This window comes from Ornithorhynchus anatinus, chromosome 3, assembly GCF_004115215.2.
Source record: "Ornithorhynchus anatinus isolate Pmale09 chromosome 3, mOrnAna1.pri.v4, whole genome shotgun sequence".
NCBI lineage: Eukaryota > Metazoa > Chordata > Mammalia > Monotremata > Ornithorhynchidae > Ornithorhynchus > Ornithorhynchus anatinus.
Window position 1 is genome coordinate 35,363,645 of NC_041730.1, and position 24,536 is coordinate 35,388,180.

The 24,536-nt window shown below is 38.5% G+C and overlaps 1 protein-coding gene across 6 annotated transcripts in view; it reads left to right on the forward strand.

Moving 5' to 3' along the window:
- NELL1 (neural EGFL like 1) overlaps positions 1 to 24,536 on the forward strand; it is a 522,694-nt gene that overhangs the window by 326,575 nt on the left and 171,583 nt on the right. For all 6 annotated transcript variants that reach the window (XM_029061630.2, XM_029061636.2, XM_029061634.2 and 3 more), the window contains one exon: positions 2,054 to 2,176. In XM_029061630.2, the coding sequence (XP_028917463.1) occupies positions 2,054 to 2,176 (123 nt within the window). The remainder of the gene's footprint in view (positions 1 to 2,053; positions 2,177 to 24,536) is intronic.

A 24,536-nucleotide genomic window follows, 5' to 3' on the forward strand; every position in this document is an offset into this window, starting at 1 on the left:
TGCTGATTCAGTACCGATAGACCCTTTGTCACTGTTTGCATGTAATGTTAATGGGCTAATGGATTTGTTTCCCATATAGAACCTATCTCTATTTTTTTGAGCGTGCCTTCTGGGTATCCTATTCTTAAAACCATTGATTGAGGCGAGCAGTCCCCTCTCCCATTTGCTGTCTGCCAGGCTAGTCTGACCACCGCAGTCATCTCCCAAAAATCTTCTATTATGATACATTGTTTGAAGCTGGGTTTTCCTTTTGATTTAAAATTATTACCTTGCCTTCTTGGCTTATCTTTGTCAGTTCTCCATATGGCAGCTGTGTGGGTCCTGTTGATGTTCACCATTCTTACCTGAGCCACCCAATGGAATTGTGTCACTATGTTATTAACATTGCCTAATGGATAGAGCACGGGCCTGGGAGTCAGAAGGACCGGGTTTCTAATATCGGCTCTGCCACCTGTCCACTATGTAACTTTGGGCAAGTCACTTCACTGTCCCTGTGTGGGACAGGGACTGTGTCTAGCCAATTACCTTGCATCTACTCCAGCACTTAATACAGTACCTGGCACGTAGGAAATTCTGAACAAATACCACAATTATTTGAGAAGTAGAGTGGCTTAGTGAAGAGACAATGGGCCTGGAAGTCAGAAGAACTTGGGTTCTAATCCTGGCTCTGACACATTTCATGCGACCTTGGGCAAGACACTTAACTTCTCTTTGCCCAAGTTATCTTATCTGTAAAATGGGGATGAATGTGAGTCCCATGTGGGACAGGCACTGTGTCTGACCTGATTAACTTCTATCTACCCCAGCACTTAGGATGTTACTTGGCACATAGTAGGTGTTTAATGAGTATCATAATTATTATTATAATTATTACAACACTGGGAAACTGAATTCCAGGACTTCATCACTGTAACCCTGTCATGCCATATGATTTAGTCATACTTACTGAGTTTCTCCTGTGTGCAAAACGTTGTACTAAGTGCTTGTAGGTGATGCTGAAGGAACTTAATGTTCAGCAATTCTCATGTTGAAGAAGGGTGTTTTGCCCTTGACATAATATAGTTAATACTGAGTGAAATAACTGTATTTTAAATGTCTAGTCTACTCAATGGCTCATTCTCAAAGAGCAAATTTAAAATAGTTAACATAAATACAAATAATGAGACTGAAGCATTATTTTTTAATGCAAACCCCATTTGACTTTTAGCCACAATTAATCATTTATTGCTTTATGACATTCTCATTGCCACACTATTCTATTTTAAATATTTTTCAACTGCTATTTAAAAAAAAAAAATCCCCCAATTTTCATTTGGGACAGGTGGAATATTTAAGATCTGTTTTAATTATCTAGCAGTTGAGGATGTAAAGCTATTTAATCTAACTGAATTGTCCTTTGTTTAGGATGAATTATCCTGAAGATATCACTGAGTGAACTGGCTCTGTATTGAAAATAATGACTTCTACAGTTTCTGGCTTTAAAACTTTAAGTCATTACTACCTGGTAGTTTTTAAAGTTATTTTTCATGTTCTCTAAGATTCAAAATGTTGTAGCATGAATGGAAGATATGTTACTAAAAATTTATATACCAAGTATCAACCCATAGCTATTTAAATGTTGACTTCTGAACCCTCTGAAAATCAGTTCTAGAAAATTATGAAGTATTTTTAGATCCTTAACTTTAGGTTTACCAAGCTATAGCACACTAGCTATGTGTGCACATTGTTATGCCTAGGCTTACTGATCATGCAGAAATATATTTCTGACACTTTCGTACACCACAAATCTACTTTAGTCATCACCATGACTAAACCTGATTATGCACATAACCTGACCAGAAACAGTTTTATCCTCTTCAATATAAATAAACTGCACAGTGCTTGGCCAGAATGTGTCCTCAAGCTGAAGAAGGCATCAGCTGGTTTCAGTAACCAGTTCCTTTCCATGTCCAGCCCTTGTTATAACCTTGTTATTAGTTCTAACTCACTTTTCAAATGTCAGATCGGCAAACTTAAGAGGTCTCTCTCTCTTTTTTTTTTTTTCTCCCTGTAGAACATGATGAATGTGGTAGTGGACAGCATGATTGTGATAGGAATGCAATCTGCACTAATACTGTCAGGGGACATAGTTGCACCTGCAAACCCGGATACGTGGGGAATGGAACCATCTGCCGAGGTAAGTCTGTTGCTTTGGGAGCTTGATAAAAGCTACAGACTCTATTAATATTTTTTGACAGTGATCTAAATTCTGGTAACTTCTGATGGCTGGGCATTGTCATGGACATAGGCACTGATTTATCATCTAGCAATTGCAGCAGGAATGGGGAAGATGAGAATTGATCAATGCATAACTTCCTATTCTTGGTCAGTGAAACAAAAGAACAACTGGCCATTGTAGATAATCTTTGGAAGCAGCATGAATTAGTGGAAAGACCATGAGCTTGGGAATCAGAGGTTGTGGGTTCTAATCCCTGCTGCACCACTTGTCAGCTGTGTGACTTTGGGGAAGTCAATTAACCTCTCTGTGCCTCAGTTCCCTCATCTGTAAAATGGGGTTTAAGACTGGGAACCCCACGTGGGGCAACCCAATTACCTTGTATCTACCCCAGCGCGTCTGTTCTAAGGAACAGTGCTTAGCACATAGTAAATGCTTAAATACCACCATTATTATCATTATTATTATCTGTGGTGAGGCACCCTGACACAATGACAACAATAGCCTGTGTTTGAACTTGTGGCCACTGAGGGGCAAAAGCAGACAATCCATTATGGAGAATCAGGATTAATTTTTCCAGTATCCCAGAAACAATCTCTACATGAGGAAGATTTGGCCTCTGCCATCAGCATCCAGAAGAAGTTTAATCTTGAAGATATTGGTAGATCTGCATTAAACAAAATTGAAGGAATTGGGTTGGGTTTTTTTTGTTTTGTTTATTTTTTAGGAAAGAAATTTCATCATTTTGACTAGTTGCCCAGTTAATAATCTTTGGACTTGTGTTGTTTTAAGTGAGCTAGATATCACACATTTTAAGGAATCCTGTGGCATCATGGAATCACTGTAGCCCTGTGAGGTCACATTTCTAGTTCTTGCATCCAAGGATAGGACTAGCGCATCTCTGGCCCCCTTGTGTCTGGGAAATTTGAAATATTAGTTCAAAAGTGTTCCTAAGGGCCCTTAGAATTTGATGGAAAATGAGTTTACCTTGAATTTTATGAATTGGAAAATTGATTTTCTTAGTGATTTATGAAAAATCATCAAGTAATGCTTGAGTCATTTTCCAGTGCACCCATAGTCTATCAAATGCCAAATGTCTATCAAGTCATAAGATAGCCTGTCTCTCTGATTTACTGTGTGTAGTACCCACATATGTATTTCACAGACTAATGACACTTGTGATTTGGGGCTTTGTAACTGAAAATATTAGCCAATGGAATTTAAGGCAACCAAATCGATCTTTTGTGATTCAAACGAAGGGATATATACATATGTGTGTGCCTGAATTCGTCTTTGCTGGATTTAAGAATGTAGTGATATATATAGAAGTAATTGGAAAGAATGTTTTTGATTTGATTGGTACATAGGAGCACAGATTTGTAGCTAATAAGTGTTGTGAACTGTGACAAAATTTCCTTGAGCTCAGCATCAGTATAGGTGATAGATAATTGGAAATGCAAATCTCTCAGTTTACAGGTGATTAAATTATTTAGGAACTGTTTGCGTATTTTGGAAATTATCCATGACCCTTGCTTTTTCCCCTTCTCTTCCTGGTGCTAACCTTTTGGGTGTTTCTATGATCCCTTCTACCTCCATTACAAATGCATAGGGTGAAATTACATCTTTTACATTCTTAAAAAGTTCTGGGAGGGGAGGCGACTGGAAGCATAAAAGTAATATTGCTTTGGATTGTTGATAGATTATGTTCATAGCCTTTGTTTCTGGAGTTAGCAGGATAATAACCAAGTTAGCAGTTATGTGATAGTTGATTTGGAATCTGGAATATGAGTTTTCTGTCTTATGAAATTGTAACCATCTCAAGCATGGAGGTTGTGCCTTTTACTTTTACTATACAGAGATGATTAATCACATGCTATGAAAAGAATTAATTGTTGTATGAAGCACCATGTATATTGAAGAAAGTCCACTAGGCTCTCCTCTTCCTGGTGATCATTTCATCTCATTTGAAAATGGATGACATAGTTCAAAATCAGAGGGAAATCTATCCATTTCCAAAGTCTCCTATACCTAAATCATTGAGTATGTTAGCAGAATCTCTAATATGTACATCAGATGTTTCTATGTATTGTCATTCTTCTACCAAGGGATCCGTGGGAACTTTGGGGAGGAGTGGAAGGGACATAGAGAAAGTCTTGTCAAGGCAGGTAAACAGAAGGAATATCTCTTCCCTCCTAGTAGAAATCAATCAATCCATGCACTTTACTAAGTGCTTGACAATGCAACAGAATTAGCAGACATTACCTCTAGAGTTTATGGTCTAGAGGGACAGACATTAATATGAATGCTTAAGTAATTTAAAGATATATACATATGTGCAGTGGGGCTGGGGGTGGAGCAAATATCAAATGTCCACAAGTCATATATCCAAGAGCATAGAGGAGGCAGAAAGAAAAGAGGGCTTGATTGGAGAAGGCCTTTTTGAGGAGATGTGACCTTACTAATGTTTTGAAGGTGAGTAGAGTGGGGTTCTGGTGCATATGGAGGAAGAGTTCCAGTCAAGGGAAAGGAAATAGGATATGAGTCAGCAGCAAGATAGATGAAATTGGGGCACAATGAGCAAGCTGTTGATAGAGGAGTGGAGTGTGTGAACAAGGGGGAGAGTAATGGAACAATTGTGGGAAGTCAACCTATGCCTGGGATTCTCCCTGATTTTCCTGCCTTACATTCCCATGCTCATTTGGTTTGATTCAGTCTCACAACATTTGTAATTGTCCTCACTGGGCTCTGCCACTACTATCACGATTTCTTGCTTTATAGCTCCTTTAGTTCCCAATAATTGTCCAAGGCCCTCATCGTTTGATGTGACCATTGCACTAGTTTCTAATAGAATTTCAAAATAACAAAAGAAGGCTAGGAGAACAAAATCTGAGTCAGACCCAAAAAGGCTAAGAAGGGTTATGCATAGAAAGATATTGATTAATGAGGTTTACATTTCTGAGGACAATTTACATTTCTGAGGACACAAATGAATCCATGCATTCAGTGGAAGTGTTCTTAAAAACATTTATCAAGTAGAAATATGTTTTCTTTATGTTCCCACTTGTTCTCCTTGTTTTTATCTATGCTTACAATCCCTTCTTAACTACTGTATGTTCTATGGGTATTTGTCTTCCTCATGAGACTGTAAACTCCTTAAGGACACGCACCACAATACTGTAATTGCTTGTATAAGTGTTCCACTCTTCTGCGTAATTTTTTCAACCCCAAAACAAGGGAAGAGGTTCTTTGTGGGGAAATACATCTAGCAGTATGGGGAGAAGGCCAAAAAAAAAAGGAGGAGGGAAGGAAAGAAAAGCAAAAGGACACTTGAGACTTCATCTCATACTTCTACTCCACTGTCCTAAGTGCTGTAGTGCTGCATAGAACAGGGCCTCCATGAATTAACCCCAGTTCCTTCTCTTTCTACTCTGGAGTTAAACATCTCAGCTAAGAAACTCCCTTCCCTGATGTGACTTTGTAACACTGTGTTCTAACTGAATCTGGCTTACATTCCCTTCACTCCACAGAAATCCCCCTCACAGATCTACTTCTTATCAAATCTGATGGCCTCAATCCATCCTAATCCTCCTCAACCTCTCCGCTGTCTTCAACACTGTGAACCACTCCCTTCGCCTGGAAACATTATTCAACCTTGGCTTCACTGGCTTTCTCCTCTCCTTGTTCTCCTCATCTTTCTGGTCATTCATTCTCAGTCTCCTTCATGGGCTCTTCCTCTGCCTCCCATCACATAACTGTGGGGGTCCCTCAAAGTTCAGGTCTGGGTTCCCTTCAATTCTCCATCTTCACCCACTCCCTTGGAGAACTCATTCACTTCCATGGCTTCAACTATTAACCCTATGGGATGATACCCAAATCTACATATCTAGCCCTGATCTCTCTCCCTCTCTTCAGTCTTGCATTTTCTTCCTGCCTTCAAGACCTCTCTAGTTGGATGTCCTCCCGTCACCTCAAACTTTACATGCCCAAAAGAGAACTCCCTTTCTTCACACTCAAACCCTGTCTTCCCCATGCCTTTCCCGTCACTATAGGTGGCATCACCATTTTCCTGTCTCACAATCCCGTAACCTTGGCATTATCCTTGACTCTTCTCTGTCATTCAAACTACATATACAATCCATCTCTAAATCCTGTCGGTCCCACCTTGACGATTTAGCTAAAATCCACCCTTTCTTCTCCAACCAAACTGCTACCACATTATTACAATCACTCATCCTATCCCACCTGGATTACTGTATTAGCCTCCTTGCTGACCTCCATCCTCTTGTCTCTCCCCACTCCAGTCCATACTTCACACTGTTGCCTAGATCGTTTTCCTACAAAAACACCATCTTGGATTTATAAGAGAAGGCTCATGCCTGACAAATTGTTTGAATTGGAAGATGCATGAAACCATGGTTACATGGTTGTTTAACTAGACTTCAGAAGAGGATATAGTACTTTATGATATAAACTTATTGACCTATAATTTCAAAGCACAAGGTAGATTGGAACTGATTTAGAATAATTACCAGTCAATTTATGGGAATTTTTCAGGATGACAGATCTAAATAGACTGCAGTAATTAGAACTACTTAGAATTTACTGTACATTAAATTGTACCACATCTCTAATGGCTGAATACTTAATCATGAAAGAATGGTATTTACTGTGTGCTTGCTGTATGCAGAGCACTATACTAAGCACTTGGGAGAGTTCAGTACAACAGAGTTGGTAGACAAGTTCCCTGCCCACAACAAGCCCACAGTCTAGAGGGGAAGGCAGACATTAAAATGAATTATGGATATGTACATAAGCTCTGGGGTGATATGAAGTGAGGTGAATGATAGTGCTTGAAGGGTACAGATCCAACCAAGTTCATAGGTGATGCAGAAGGGAGATGGAGTAGGAGAAGTTAGGGAATAGTCAGGAGATGTGATTTTTGAAGGTAGGGAGAGTGGTGGTTTGTTATATATGGAGGGAAAGGGAGTTGGAGGACGGGGGCAAGGAGTCGATGGTGAAATAGGTACAGTATTTGGGCATTAGAGGGGTAAAGTGTGCAGACTAGTTATAGTAGGGCAGGGAATGTGCCACCCACCTCTGTTATATTGCACTCTCTCAATTACTTAGTACAATGCTCTGCACACTGTAAGTGCTCAATAAATGATGGATTGATAGTAAGAAATCAGTGAGGTGATGATTTGAAAAGAAGAGCTAATTGAGTATTTAAAAGCCAATGGTAAATAGTTTTCTGTTTAATGCGGAGGTTGATGTGCAACCACTGAAGGTTCTTGAGGCATGGGGAGGCATGGACTTAATTTTTAATTACAAAAATGATCTGGGTAGCAGAGTAAAATAAGGACTGGAGTTGGGAGAGACAGGAAGTAGGGAAGTCAGTGAGAAAGCTGATGCTGTAGTCAAGGCAGGATATAAGTGGTTGGATCAGCATCATAAGAGTTTGGTTGAAAAGGAAAGGGGGGATTTTAGTGATGTTGTGAATGTAGAATCATGGATTTATGGGTTGAATGAGAAAGATGAGTTGAGGATAATGCCAAGGCTATGGGCTTGGGAGACAGGATAGTTCTGTCTACAGAGATGGAAAAGACAGTGAAGGGCAGGGATTGGATGGGAAGATGAGTTCAGATTTGAACATTTTAATTTTGAGGCGTTGAGGGACATCCAAGTACAAATATCCTGCATGCAGGAGGAAATGTGGCAAAGAAGAGACATCACGACTAGAGAGTTTGTTTAGGAATTGTCCGCATAGAGATGGTAGTTGAAACTGTGGGGGTGAATGTGTTCTCCAAGGGAGTAGGTGTTGTTGGAGAATAGAAGGGGCCCAGAACTGAGCCTGGAAGAACTTTCATAGTTAAAAGGTGGGATACAGAAGAGGAACCTCTGAAAGAGAATTTGAAGGAGCACAGGATAGAGTAGTGTCAGTTAAGCCAAGGTAAGAAGTTGAGAAGAGTTGGGGTAGGTACTTTACGTCATCAGTAAGGTAAAACATATCAATCTTCTTATGATCAGTCCCAGTTCACATTGTCTGTTAGTGGTGAGCAGTCCAAAGATTAGTTTCTTAAAGATACGGAAAGCTGATGTTGAAAGATCAAAACGTGTTGTCCCTAAGAATGCCATGTTGCTAGTTACCTGTGTGATAATGTTACTTACACTGTTGCTTAGACACTAAAGACTGGGAGGCTCATGACACCTGACTTCCAAAGTTTTATGGGAGGTTTCTGTCTTCCTTGAGCTACCTAGGTTATTGACCTACCCCAGTCAAACTCTCCACCTGGCTCTCTTCTTGGAGTGGGCTATGAATGGCATATGCAAGGGTTTGGTGTTAGAAGTGAGTGTCCCACAGAACTCAGCATGTAAGTAGAAGAAAAAGTACAATTAGGGTTCGGGTGAAATGCTGACAGTTTATACTAGAGAATTGCAATGTGATGAGATTAGAGGTCAAAAAGACACCAATCAAAGGTATTTATTGAGCACTTACTGTGAGCAGAAAACTGTACTAAGCACTATGGAGAGTATGGTACAGCAAAGACTGATTTAGTTAAAAAAATGACTGAGAATTGAAATCATTTTGTTACTGTTCAGAAAATGTTAACGGAAAGGTTTCTTATTACAGAAAAGGATCTGAGCTGGTACAATTAATTCAAGGAATGTTTACATTAGAAATTGAAGCAGGAATACCAGTTCTACAACTCAAGCATGGTGTTCAGAGAAACTCCCACAGAAAACTCATGATGTACTCACATCATATGTGATGCAAAGACATTTTTCTAACATTACATTATGCTTGTTGTAAGAATGCTTTCTAATTCTGTAATTATATTCTACTCAAAATGCATGATAAAATCACGTTATGATAGAACTCACTATATGCTGAGTTTGATGCTATTCACCATTTCTTAAATGTCTATTTGAACCTTCACACAAATGTTTTATTTTAAACAAATTTATAGCCAAAGAGACGGCAGCAGAGTTCCAACTTAGTGCCATGCTCCAGAGAGGGAGGTGGGGGTGAAGAAAAAAGAGGGGGAGAGAACTGAAGCAGTGTTACTTAGTGGAAAAAACATGGGCCTAGACCTCAGAGGACCTGGTTTCTAACCCCAACTTTTAGCACCACCTGCTTGCTATGTGATCTGGGACAAGTCACTTAACTTCTCTGTTTCTCATTTTCCTCAGTTGTAAAATGGGAATTGACTATCTGTTCTTCCTGCTACTTAGCCAAACGTGGGATAGGGTTTTTATTAATCTGTTTCTATCCCAGTGCTTAGAACAGTGCTTGACACTTAAATACCATTTAAAAAATGAGGAAAAATGCAGCATTCTTACTGCTCTCAAGCCATTCACAAACAATTGGAAAAAGAATTATGTGGCTGTTGACAGCAGAATAGTTGATTGTTAGTAGTTGTTACCATCTATACTCACTCCCTTGACGAACTAATTTACTCCCATGGCTTCAACTGCCATCTACATTTAAAGTATTCCCAAAACTACATCTCCAGTCCTGATCTTTCTCCTTCTCTACAGTATCCCATTTCTTCCCTCCTTCAGTACATCTGTACTTGGAGGTCCTATCGTCATCTCGAACTTAACACATATAAAACAGAACTTCTTATTTTCCCACCCAAACCGTGTTCTCCCCTTGACTTTCCTGTCACTGTAGATGGTAGACAGCACTATCATTCTTCCAGTCTCACAGGTCCATAACGTTGATATTATCCTTGACTCGTCTCTCTCATTCAACCCATATATTCAATCTGTCATTAAATCCTGTTGGTTCAGTCTTCAAAACGTCACTATAATCCACTCTTTCCCCTTCATTCAAACTGCTGCCACATTAATCTAAGCATCTCATCCTATCCTGCCTGCTTTCTGACCTCCCTGCCTCCTGTCTCTCCCCACTCCATTCTATACTTCTTTATTTTGCTTCATTCTATACTTCTTTATTTTGCTTCCTGGAGCATTTTTCTACAACAATAATAATAATAATGGTATTTGTTAAATGCTTGCTATATGCCACGCACTCTACTAAGCACTGAGATGGATACAAGCAAATCAGGTTAGACACAGTCCCTGTCCCACAGGGGGCTCACAACCTTAATCCCTATTTTAATAGAAGAGGTAATTGAGGCTCAGAGAAGTTAAGTGACTTGGGCAAGGCCACAAGCAGACAAGTGGCAGAGCTGGGATTAGAACCCACGAACTTCTGACTCCCAGGACTTTGCTCTATCCGTTATGCCAAAGTCCATGTTTCCTCCCTCAAGAAATCCCAGTGTTTCCGCTCCACTTCTGTATCAAACAGAAATTCCTTCCCATTGACTTTAAAGCACTCAGTCAATTTGCCCCTTCCTACCTTATCTTGCTGCTTTTCTACTACAACCCAGCCTGCAAACTTCACTCATTCATTCATTTATTCATTCATTCAATCATATTTACTGAGCGCTTACTGTGTGCAGAGCACTTTACTAAATGCTTGGGAAGTACAATTAAGCTCTTCTACTGATAATCTATTCACTGTACCTCAATTTCATCTGTCTTGCCACTGACCCCTCCCCCTCAGTCTGCCTCTGTCCTGGAATGCCTTCCCACTCCATATCCAATAGGTGATCACTCTCCCCAACTCTATGCCTTAAGACTGTGAGCCTGTCATTGGGCAGGGATTGTCTCTATCTGTTGCCGAATTGTACATTCCAAGCACTTAGTACAGTGCTCTGCACATAGTAAGCGCTCAATAAATACTATTGAATGAATGAATGAATGAATGAAGGCACATCTCTCACCAGAGGCCTTTCCTGACTAGGTCCTCATTTCCTCTTCTCCCACTCTCTTTTGCATCACCTTTGCACTTGGACTTTATTCACTCCTTCTTCAGTCCCATAACAGTTATGTGCATATCCATAATTTATTAATTTATATTACTATCTATCTCCCCCTCTAGATTGTAAGATTGTTGTGGTCAGCAATGTTTTACTGGCTTTGTTATACTGTACTCTCCCAAACTCTTTGTACAGTGTTCTGCCATAGTAAGCACTCACTATATCTGATTGATTGATAGAGGTTATGGACTAAATGCAAAAAATCTATTCTTGTTACAGAGTGAGGCGGATGTGTTAGCTAGCCCCCATATCAAATTACAAACTCAGTCTCTAAAAAATGAATCCCTGCTTTATGTGACCTTGAAAAAGTTGCTAAAACCTCTCTATATGCTTCAATTTGTTTTTCAGTACATCAGAAATAATAATATCAACAGCAGTATTAATCAAAAGAACCTTGATAAGGCCCGAGCTTAACCTGGACTCAGATTAGTCAAAAGCTAAAATAAATTATTCTCCAAAGTAAGAAATTAAAGTAAAAATGGAAAATACTAATCACAGTCTTGCTCCCAAACTACCTTACATTGTAAAGTCTCATTGCTATTATATGCCCCATCACTATATTGTAAGTGAGTATGGGGAGAGACCTTAAAAAATTCTGTAAAGTTAAAACACATGTTTATAGGGGAATCAATTTTTTTAAACTATTTGCAAGACTGTTGCAGTTTAATTACCTAAATTGACTCTAAAGCTTTTTGCAAATACCCACTGCTACAGAAATGCTCAATACTAAAACTATTGGCTAAATTTAGCCTGGTTTAGCCTAGAGAAAGCTGAAGAATAGTTTTTTAGTCTTAAAAAAGAATGATCATTTACCTAATTTATCAGTTTAATTCTAAAACAATAGGCAAAATATTTTATTCAAGAAAAGGACTACCATAGTAATAGTAGGAGTTTTCAAAAGTGCATCTTACACTGGAATGTGAAGCATAGCATAGTAGTAAGAGAAATTCAGTCCATCATTTTAAGACCGAGTGGCAGACAGACTTTGTTACTTTTGAAACCAGCAGTCCATTAACTAGATTTGGGCAAAATTGATATGATATGAGATACAGTAAATTGGTTTGTATGATTTTGTTTTAAAAGGGCAGACCTTGATGTAACACATCACCTTGTCTTAGCCTTTAATGTTCCCATTTTTCAAGTTCATTTCTTAGGGGCAAAGTCTGCTCTGAGATGCACTTAAAATGATTTCCTTTACTTAATGAACAAAGTAAATGTGTTGCTTTATAAATTACAGCCCAGAAGACAGTACCTATATCCCTATGTGAAAAGTGTTAGGCCTTGTAGCTCAGTCTGCTGTCAGGAGGGTGGAAATTTGACACATAATAAAGTGCAATTCTTCTTACTACATTTCAGTACTGCACGCCTATATGTTAGGAACAACTTGGGTTATTCTGTTTTATTTTGAATGACTTAGAAGGTGTGGAGAACAAATGCAGAAATAATTTCAACCAACTTTATTATGCAACTGAAACAGTATACCCCATATTGGCACTCTTTTGCATTAAGCCAAGCGTGATATTCTTACATTGGTTATATTGTTTCAAGGAAATCAGAGACTTTTTTTAGACAGAAATCAGTAAGTGCAATATTTTCTGGAGTATTGTATATAGTTTTTGTGGAAGTACAGTTACCCCAATTTAACAGGTTTCAACTGTAAATGAGTGATTATATTTAATCAGTCAATTAATGATATTTATTGAATTGAGTGCAAAGTTTATTGAATTAAGTGTTTAGGAATGAAATTAATATTCCCTGCACTCCAGGGGATGTAATACCATACTTGAAAAATACAGACCAAACAAAGAGAAAAAAATATGGTTCATTATAAATGTGAAAATGGACTACAAAGACCAGTTGCAAGAAAGAGTAACTCAGTGGTCAGTTCTATGATGAACTAATCTTAATAAAACAAGAAAATGTAGGAACAATTGCAAAAATAATTATACAAATAAATTACCATCATCATGAGGAGGCTAAGTAGTTAGTAAAGACAACTTGACTTTGAAAATTAGGATTCCAGCCCCAGCTTTGTCATCATTCTTGATAAAAAAGTCAGCACCTCTTTAAGCCTCATTTTTTCTATTCTTTAAATAATGATATTGAACTAAATTCTCACAGTCCAAAGTTACTCCAGTTAGTAAGTCTGAGAAGCATTAGGTTTCTCAGACCACTAGGAGATCATTTCATGCATTGCTGTCTACATGGAGTTATAATCAACAGTCCCCTAGGCATCTGAAAGAGTGAATTTTCTTCCCAAAGTGCCTAATTTACTACTTGGATGTAGAAAAAGAAATGAAGCATTATATGAATGAACATAAGTAAAAGTACCATATAAGTTTAAGATATTATAAAAGTGTACTTTAGTTTGAAAACTATTTTGTCACATGCCTTGTACCCCATTGCAATATGCAATAGTATGAGCAAAATATAAATCCTCTATCACTTTTAAATACTCTCAGATGAAAGAACAAAATTCCCTCTAGGTATTTCTTTAACAGGCTAGCATCACTTTTCTATTGTTTGGTTAAATATAAGAGGATGTGCAAGTTCATAATTTTATCAGAGACCAGAGAAGATGAGAGATTGCATCATTGGTAACTTTAAAGAGTGTCAGAAGTGAATAGTGTGCCTTTGAATAGATTCAGAGTGTCATTACTGATATATAATAGAGAAAAACTCATTTTAAACCATGTAGCTTTCTATATTTCATAGTTCTCCAAAAAAAATTCTAGTTTACTTATTTCAAAAAATCTCTGTTCTGCAATCAGTAATTATGCTTCTATCCAGATTGGTGCAAATTCCATTTTTAAACATTGAATAGAGATGGCACATTTTCTCTTGGGCCTTTTCTCTCTCTCCTTACTTGAAAAATAATACTATTTTTTAAAAGGAAGAGAAGTTTTTTATATTTTCAGAGTGTTGATGGATTGATGGGGAAAATAGTCTTAAACAATGAGCCCTAAAACAGAGTGAGAGAAAGAGAGAGAGAGAATTATAAAGTGATTTTGACTGTGCTAACGAGATTTGAGTGTAAAAATGAAATCCTTTAATATACATTTTCTTTGAGAATCAGTGATGTCATATAGAGATAGTTCAGATATGAGTGGCTGAAAAACTATGGAAGCATTTTTTTCATTGTGTACTATATAATATCCCTCTAACATATAACATTACTGAAAATAGAACTAAATCCTTCATAAAATAGTTTAGAATTATTCAGTAATTGGTACCAACCCCAGGATAATCTTTTAAGGCTATATTTAGTTGAAATAAAATATCTTTATGAGGAGACAATGAACTTCCTGCAAGAAACCAACTTGATTTATGCTTCAAAAATCTAAGATCTGAAGTTGGGAAGAGTATAATACAGAACTTCTAAAACAGCCAAAGGACAAATTTCACTTAAAGGTTTTTGGAGATATTTTTAACCTGCTACCCTGATCTTTATTGATTAGGGTATGCATATGTCTGTGAAAATGTACAATCATTCAGGAAGTTGTTTCCTTTTGTTATATTGAGCAATTCAGGCATAAATGCCAATTGAATTCAAAGCAGAAACAATTTCCTAAAGAGACAGATGGCTTGTATACGTATAAAAGACACAGAAAGATCTAATTTGCTATACAGTATATTATTTCCTGACTCAGGATGAGATTTTATTCTTAAGTAGATAGGAACCAGTAGCATTCATCAAATTCTGAATTCCTGTCTGTATAAAACGATAGGAGAGATAATAAAAATGATTCTATAAAATTTACCTTGGAAGCATTTTGGATCAATTTCACATTAAAACAATTCATAAAATGGCAATTGTAAAAGTTTGTATTATCTGTATGGAAATCACATTATTTATTAACCTTATCTTAAAGTGACAGACTCCACAGTCAATGACAGCAGCCATTAAGGCAGTAGCCACAATCACTAAGTCTGTACATGAACTTAAGTTAGAAAACAATCCAGCTTGAACACTGTATTTTTTCAGTCCCTTAATGCACATGAATTTGAAAATCTTCAGCTAATCTTTTTTGAGTTTTATTGATATATAGGTAGTGGATAAGTTTTCATTATCAGTAGCACCTTCTTGAAGTGGCTCTGCTGCGCCTCCTCAGGAAGGGACTTACCCATCTGTGGCATTCGTCTCCAGAACCTCTGCCCCTCCATGGGCCAGAAAGAAGGTGGAGGGAGGCTCATCAAAATGTCCCATCTCCTCCTTCCTTAGCTCTGCCTCCTTCTCACTAGGCCATTGAATAAGGAAGTTTAAACCACTAAGATGAGGTGTCAAAATACAATGGCAGCTCATCTGCTCATCTTGGAGGACTTCTCCAGATAAATTGGTTGTATTTCAAAATGATGCTCGTACTTCATGGAACTGGCTGAAGGCAGGTGGCAATCCCGCTTTCACTGCGTAACTGTCCAGATGTGGCTCTATGCAATTATACTTCAGTGGTCTCTTTATAGAGTCCCAAAGGAGATCTAGACTCCAAGACAGGGAACATTTGGGACAGCAACAGCCTGGGGCCAGATGTTTGGGTCAGCTGCTGCAGTCCAGTTTCATTGTCTTGAAATTACTAGCCACCAACATGGAATTTCTGAATAGCAAACCGTTTTGGCTTTCCAGATTCCCTGAGGTGTGGCAGGCTGGATTAAGTCTTCTGAGGCCTCTTGTTAGCTATGATTTATTGGAATATAGCAAATTGCCATGGATATTAGCAACTCCAGCTGGAATACTGGTTTGTTGCTCAGTATGAGTTGTTCAGCAGTGCAATTTGGAGTTGGGTGATCCTCACTGAGATTCTGTGATGGAAACGGAGCCTGCATCAATATTAGGATCAGAAAGCCTATAGAGAAAGGCTGCATGTCCATTGATGGTTCCTGAGAATAAAGCTGTGCTCCTGGGGGCTGCCTCAGTGGACAACAGTTGTCAGTGAATTAGGCTATGAAGTGAATGTGTTGAATATAAAACGGTAACTGCCATCCACTAACGGTATCCTCCTATTAGTGCAGCTACTGTGTAGGTACTCCTTATTGCAAGTGTAAGTCACAACTACAAATCCCCTAAGGCTTGCACACTACACAAATCATCAATCAATTAATGACTTCTCTATCCAGAGCACAGAGCACTGTACAGAGCACTTGGAAGGATACAATAGAGTTTAGACCTGATCCCTGCCCTCAGGGAGCTTACAATCTAGTGAGAGAGGTGGAATTACATGTAGGGCAAATCAAAAGAGTTTATATATATATATATATATATATAATATATGTGCTGCAGGAGGGCATGAGTGATTAGTATCCAAGTCCTTGGATGCAATGGGAGTGTTGGAGTGTCGGATAGTGGGGAAGTAGAATAGCGGAATGATACATTAGCCAAGGAGAGCATGATTTTAGGAAGGCCGATGGAGATGGGGAGAGCGTAGGTCTGTTGGATGTGAAGAGGGAGAAATTTCCAGGATGGAGAAAGGTCATGAGGAAGAAGTTAATGAACAAAGAGGAAAGATGAAGGCACATTGAGTAGGTTGGCTTGGGTAGAGCAAAGTGTGTGAGTTTAGTTGTAGTGGGAGAGGAACAAGGCTAAGTAATGGGGAGGGCACTCTGATCCTCAGAGACTTCAACATCTACATGGATGTACCCAGTGACTCCTCTGCCGCCCGCCTGCTATCGCTCCTCGACTCTGCCAACCTCCTGCTCCACCATACCTCGCCCACTCACCAACTCGGTCACACCCTCAATGTCGCCATCTCCTACCCCTGCACTATCTCCTCCCTCACCAACTCTGAAATCCCTCTCTTAGAGCATGACCTTCTCACCTGCCTCCTCTCTCACACTCTCTCCCCCTGCAAATCTGTACTACTCCCCCACAGAAACCGCTGCTGTCTTGATCCCATCCATCTCTCCAAAAGCATCTCTCCCCACCTTGCCCCCCCCGTCCTGTCTTCCTACTCTCGATGATCAGGTTACCGCTCTCAACTCCACCCTCTCTACTCATCTCAACTCTCTCGCCCCCCTTTCCCTCCGCCGCTCTCGCTCCACTAACCCACAGCCCTGGGTCACTGCCTCTGTCTGCCTCCTACACTCTTATGCTCGAGCTGCTGAGCGCTGCTGGCAAAGGTCCAAGCACCAAGCAAAACTTATACCTTGCAAATTTATCCTTTCCTGCCTTAACTGTGCCCTCTCCTCCACCAGGCAAAACTTCTTTTCTTCTCTCATTGATACCCATGCCCATCACCCCCACCAATTGTTCCAGACCTTTAATTCTTTATCCTTAACTACATTCTGTTATTCAACTTACATATTCAATCCATCACTAAATCCTGTGGGGCCCACCTTCTCGGCCTGGGGGTCAGTAGGTCATGGGTTCTAATCCTGACTCTGCCATTTGTCTGCTGTGTAACCTTGGGCAAGTCACTCCATTTCTCTGTGCCTCAGTTACCTCATATGTAAAATGGGGATTGAGACTGTGAGCCCCCTGTGGGACAGGGACTGTGCCCAATCTGATTTGCTTATATCCACCCCAGCGCTTAGTATAGTGTCTGACACTTAACCAAATACTATAATTATTATTATAATTATATAATTATATAATTATTATTATTATAAAATACTCATTCCTTCTTATTTTGATCCTGAGTGGGAGAGGAAAGTGTCCAATGTGTTTTATTTATATTAGTGTCTGTCTCCCCCCCCTAGACTGTAAGCTTCTGTGAGCAGGGAATGTGGCTTCATCCTCTCTGGTTCATTGATATCCTGTGTGATCTCTTTGGCCTTTTGTTTGCTGGGAAAGTAATAGCAGAGTTTCCTCATTTTTGCTAACAGAAAATGCCTCCTTAGTTAGCAAGCTTCATGCCAATAATGCTATCATTTTACAGATGTCATTCTTTTAACAATTTAAGTGTAGTTTCCTCATATATGAGTATCTCTTGGATCTTTGTTAGGGAGTGAGAGTCTGAAATATAAAGAACTTTCGGTAGGGATATTTCAAAATAAATCTTCAGGAATACTATAAATCCAGGGAAAAATACTGTCCCAAATCATTTTTAGTCCACTGGGCTACGTCTAACAATCATTTTCTCTTCTTAATTTTCCAACCTAAAAAGTCTTGAGCCCACTTAGTGTTTTCCCAATTCATATTGCTTCCTATTATTGACATTTTTGTCAGTACTGTAGTGGAGCTTTTGTTGACATAAGAATAATCACACTAGTTTCCAAAGGGGCTAGATTAGTGTACCACTCCCTGTGAACAATAGAAATTTGCAATTTCATAACCATGGTGATATATATTATTAAAAAATGGTATCTGCATTAATTCTCTTTAACCCATCTCATAAGAAAGCCAGTGTTACATTTCAAGGTACAGAGTCCAGATTAATGAGCAGTGTTTTTTTCCAAATGGTATAAGAATATCTAGAATCATTATATCTGGTATTTATTGAGCACTTTGAATTCTGCAAAATAAGCCTCTCAAATGATCTCTAAAGTCTTTGTTGTTAGTACATAAAAAGATGCAGACCCATTGTGACAATGTTCTACAGAACGAATGCAAGACAAAATGGTGTATTACATTTGCTTTAGAATCTAGTTATTTTGTCTTACTGCTTAATATTCTTTATGGCATTCTAACCCTAATAAACACCATAAACTATATCTCCTAGGTCATTTCCAATAGTTTCTGTCATGATTGCATTCATTTTTGATCAACTTGAGCACGTTAATAAAGAAATATACAAATGACAGATTTCTATTCTTCCTGAGGTATTTATGTTTGACAGACAGGTTCTTCAATAACTTAAATATTACTACCCAAAAGATTACCTGAGATTCGTTAAATAAGGCATCTGCATTATGTATTCCATCTTACGTCTTTAAAAATACAGAGATATGATTGCACTTTCATCATACATTCATTCTACACATTTATTGAAACACTTCTAATTGAGTAAAACATTGCATTAAAGTTTCCAGTTCTTCTTGTGGAACAACAGAGTATTAAATTTACAACACACTGAGAGTTTTAAAGTTTGTGCTGTTGTGAATAGCTTCTCATTTCTGTCACGATTGATATTTGTTTCTAAGGGTTATTTAACATCCCTTTCACCCTTTTTATGGCTTTCCAATACACTCAATGATAAATAAAACTACTCGTGGACCTGTAAATTCGAAAAACATTACATAATTTTTGAAAAAATTGTACCTTCAGGTAGTTGAAGACAATTTCTATCATTATTTTGAGGTCCCTGTTCTGAGTCCCCTTTAGACTTTGATCTGCATCTGGGACAAGCACTGTGTCTGACCTGATTATCTTGTATCTACCTTAGGACTTGGTAGAGTGCTTGGCACATAGGAAGTGCTTAACAAATACAGTTACTGCTGTTATTATTATGGCTGGGGGGAAGCTATAAATTTACATCATTTATCTTTCCTTGGCAGATACTCAAATGTTTTATAACAGCTTCTAAAACCACAAAATAGAGGGCTTTAAAAAAGTCAGTTTTAGGGGCTGTAAATATTATGTAAGTGAAAGAATTATTGGTGAATCTAATCTAAATGTCTCTTCAATAAAAGTCCATAGTTCAGTAATCAACCTTATTCAGTCATCCTGGGATTGCTCATTAAACCTTTAGTAATTATATGTTTCAGAATGTTTGCCAGCATTTTTCTCAGAACTTCTTATGAATCCTGGGTGATTATGGTTATATTTATTGTATAATCTAAATAAAATAACCATCTATTTGCACTCCTTTTGTTTTTGAAATTATTTAGAGATTAAATTGGATGGAAAATGCATTTTTTTCCCTTGCTCATTGGAAATTCTAATGGGTAATTCTTGTCTGTGTTGTGTCTATAATGCCAGTCCACTATAAAATAGGCAGCCTTCATTCTCAGTTAATCCCCGAAGTAGACCTTTCATGCTAAAATGTGCCTCCCATTCTTTAGCTTCCAATACCACATTTCTTAACCTCTCTTTCACCTTGACCATGTGTTCCATGTGCTCAATTAAGAATGGTTTTTCACTGCCCTTAACCTTCTTTGCCCTTCTGTTCCTTGCTTCCATCCTACCTGGTGCCAACAGGAAGACATAAGCAGTAGCAGCACATGACCTGCAGAAGATTTAGAATATTAGGAAGGCTGTGGCTATGATTTTTAGATTCTGAGCCATGAAGAGCTTTAAACTCTGATCTTCTAATCACAGTATCTAGCATGCTTTTGGTTTTACTTTATGTTTTAATGTTTGTACTTCTCTTTTAAGTTATACCTTTGTTTTAATTGTTTCATCTTTACTTCTGTGTTCACCTGTTACCTTTCCTCCTTTTAAATTTTACCAGTGCTTAGTGCAGTGTCTTGAACACAATAGGTACTTAATCAGTGCTATTAGTTTTATTACTATCAGGGATTTTTTTAATGTTATGGAGGTAAAGTTTGCTTTTGTTTAAATAGCCTGGATACCATAGCTGTTTAGAAAGGACTGTCAAGTTGAATCTCTTGACAGGAGACAGATTAGACTGTAGTGTTGTGGAACATTTATCTAGCTTTTGTGGAGTCATAGTATATATTAATCTCTTATTTATTGAGTGCTTACTGTGTGCCCTTGGATTTGTACCCTTTATTCACTCCTCCCTCAGTCACACAGCACTTACACACATATATGTAATTTATTTATATTAATGTCTGTATCCATCTCTAAACTGTAAGCTTATTGGGGATAGGGAATGTGTCTATCAAATCTTTTATATTGTACTCTCCCAAGTGCTTAGAACAGTGCTCTGTGCATAGTAAGCGCTCAATAAATATGGTTGATTTATTGCAGAGAACTGTCCTAAGTGCTTGCAAGAGTTTAGTGGTGGTTTGTGTTCCTAAGCATAGATTATTCACTGAAGTCAGGAGAAGGTTGAGCAATTTTCTAATGTGAATGTAGATAGTCCAATCCATCTTTTGACCTGAACCTCAGGTTGGTGAATTATGATTTATAGTTGTTCTTCATATTCTCCAACTTTAAAATTCACCAGGTAATGGACTCAATCCTTTATTTTGCTCAAACTGCAGAATATTCTACTGGGTCAAAATGTTACATAGGCTTGTCCTTTACACAGTTCTACTTGAGCCATAGGGTATTGGTTGCTTATGCCAAGTGTTTTACTTGTAGCACTCACTAGTTTGTCATGAAACATATGACCTTCTTACCCAACAGACTTTTTCTTAGATGACTTGGGTCTGAATTCAGTATCACAATATATTTGGAAGAGGTGCCCGCGTACCTGTCACTGCATTTCCCCATGAAGTTTCCTGCTGCAGCAATTGAGGAGCAGGAGAGAACCCTCATTTCCCTACTCACTTTTTCTTCTACATCGTCTATGTACTTGGATCTTTAAGGACTTGCTCTTCATCCCATCCTCAGCTACATAACACTTATGTCCATATCCATTATTTATTGTAATATCTGTCTCTCCAGCTAGACTATAACTCCTTATGGGCAGGGAACACATCTACCAATCTGTTGTATTTTTCAGAGCACTTAATATAGGGTTCTGCACCCAATAAGCACTCAAAAAATACCATTGATTGGTTGATTTATTAATTGATTGAAGAACAGAAATTTCTCTACTTCCAGTACCAGGTACCATGTTCCCAAACTTTACTGTAATTCCCTCTTAGTTGGACATAAGGCAAGTTCAATAAAATGGTATTTCTTTTATAACTTTCCGAGAGAAAATATTGTGTTTTGGCTTCTTCCCCATCACATTCCCCATCAAGGTTAATTGATATGTTAGATGTCCTAAGAACAGGCCTGGGAGTCAGAAGGTCATGGGTTCTAATCCTGGCTCTTCCATTTGTCCATTTTGTGACCTTGGGAAAGTCACTTCACTTCTCTGTGCCTCAGTTACTTCATTTGTCAAATGGGAATTGAGACTGTGAAGCCCCAAGTGAGATCAGGAGTCTGTCCAACCCAATTTGCTTGTATCCACCCTAGCACTTACTACAGTGCCTGGCACATTATAAGCACTTAACAAATACCACTATTATTATAAGCCCAGTTTCTGGAACTTCTCCCTTAGCTTCCAGGAATGAGTACACAGATTGGCCCCTCCAGTGTGCAAATAGGCACAGACTGAACCCTGCATCTCAGCCATATGGTGAAAACTGAACTTTTAATAAACACTTTATCTCAATTCTCCTTTCTTCGATGAGTAAACTATCACTCAGTAGGGGCAATTGCTTGACTTAAATAGGCCAGGTGGCACTTAACAAATACCAATATTATTATTCCGGTTGAGGAGATGCTTGGGGAGTAATTGATGTTGAGAGCCCTCATCTTACTCTTCTTCGCTTCTTTCAAGCTTCAGGGCAACTGACTCTCAAAAAACGATATGGTTTTGTTACATACTATAGGTATGTTGGTATTTTTTATGTTGGTATTTGTTAAGCGCTTACTATGTGCCGAGCACTGTTCTAAGCGCTGGGGTAGACATAGGGGAATCAGGTTGTCCCACGTGGGGCTCACAGTCTTAATCCCCATTTTACAGATGAGGGAACTGAGGCACAGAGAAGTTAAGTGACTTGCCCACAGTCACACAGCCGACAAGTGGCAGAGCTGGGATTTGAACTCATGAGCCCTGACTCCAAAGCCCGTGCTCTTTCCACTGAGCCACGCTGCTTCTCAAGGAAACCTTGAAGTACAAATAAATTGAAGATAATTATTATTTTAAAAATCTATGCTATTACTTTAAAAATGAGTATTTTGCCATTTGGGGAGACAAATTCAAATGGAGTGCCCACAAATGGAAAACTAGTTCCTGTGAATAAAGAGGTTGGTGATGGTAATTGAAGTCATAGTACTAGTATTTATTGACCTTCCAATTGGTGCAGTGTACTGTGTAGATGCTTGGAAAGTACAGAATAAGCAAGTAACATGATCTTCCTCCACAAGGAGCATACACTCATATTGGGAACAAAAACATAAGATTAAGAAATGTATAAGAAATTTTTTTTAGGAACTGTCAGTGGCGTGTATTGAGCACTTACTGTGCGCAGAGGACTGTACTAAGAGCTTGGGAGAGAACAATATAACAGAGTTGGTAGACATGTTTCCTGCCTACAACGAGTTTACAGTCTAGAGGTAGATACAGATATTAAAATAAATTAAAGATATGTACTGAAGTTTGGTGCCCACACACCAGAATTGTTCCAGAGCTGCTGCTATCCCAGCCAGGCTGGGCACTCGGTACAGTCCCAGACCAGGCACACACACAGTTTTTTATTATTGCTATTTATTACCGTTTTTTTTTTTTATTGTCAAGGGCCCATGGTAAGCCAGACACTGCACCATATGTAGACAAAAGCCAGTCAGGTTGGACACAGTTCATGTCCTCCATGTGGCCCACAGTCTCAATTCCTATTCCACAGATGAGGAAATGGAGGAACAGTGAAGGAGTTGATCCACTGAAGGTCACAAAGCAAAGAAGTGAAGTGACCCACTGAAGGTCACACAGCAGAAAAGTGATGTGACCTTCTCAAGGTCACACAGCAGACAAGTGGTGAAGCTGGGACCAGAACTCAAGCACCAGATATGTTTTTTTTTTCCCTGGAAGCTCAAGTGTTCCAATCTGGGGAAAGCATATTATGATTCTCTTTTAGAAAAGTAATTTCCTCTTCTTGATTAAAACAATTTTAAGTAGGAAAGAGGCGGTCTAACATTTGCACTAAAGATTTATTTCCAGATGTCCCTGCTTTAATACCTAATGTCTTTGATTTAACCAGATGTAGAACTACAGTACAGCTCAATGAGTGGTTCTGCCAAATTGCAGTGTCTGCTTTCTGTTGGCAAATGGGGCATTTCAATATCATTTTTGAACCTGGGACTCAAAGGTTAGGTAAAAGAGAATTGCAGTTCTGCCAAGGGACTGACTCTTCTTTCTGTGCTTACTAAACAGCAATAGGGTTGCAGGAGAAAAATTGCTTTCCATTAATCTGCAATGGAAAAAATGTCTCTGTGCATTGAATGCTGCAAGTACATTGATTTTTTTTTATAAAGTATTTATTACACAAGGTTCAAAATTAACTGCTTCGTTAACCTGCCATCAATTGGATTGCCAGAAATATCCCCAGTGATCTTTGAAATTAGTATTTAAGTGAATGAAGAATGCTTAAGTGAGCATATTTTATGATGCTTAAGTTTGGACTAGGGATCCTATGCCCTGATTCACCTGGAACAGTCTGGTTGACCAGTTATGTTAATAGTTTTTAGGAAAATTCTGGCTGCCACGTCTGGAGCAGTTGATAAGGGAGGAAACATCCTATCCACCTTTTGACCCATCACTTTGATGATGATAATAATAATAATAATAATAATGGCATTTGTTAAGCACTTGCTATGTGTGAAGCACTGTACTGAGCGTTGGTGTGGATACAAGCATATTGGGTTGAACACAGTCCCTGTCCCA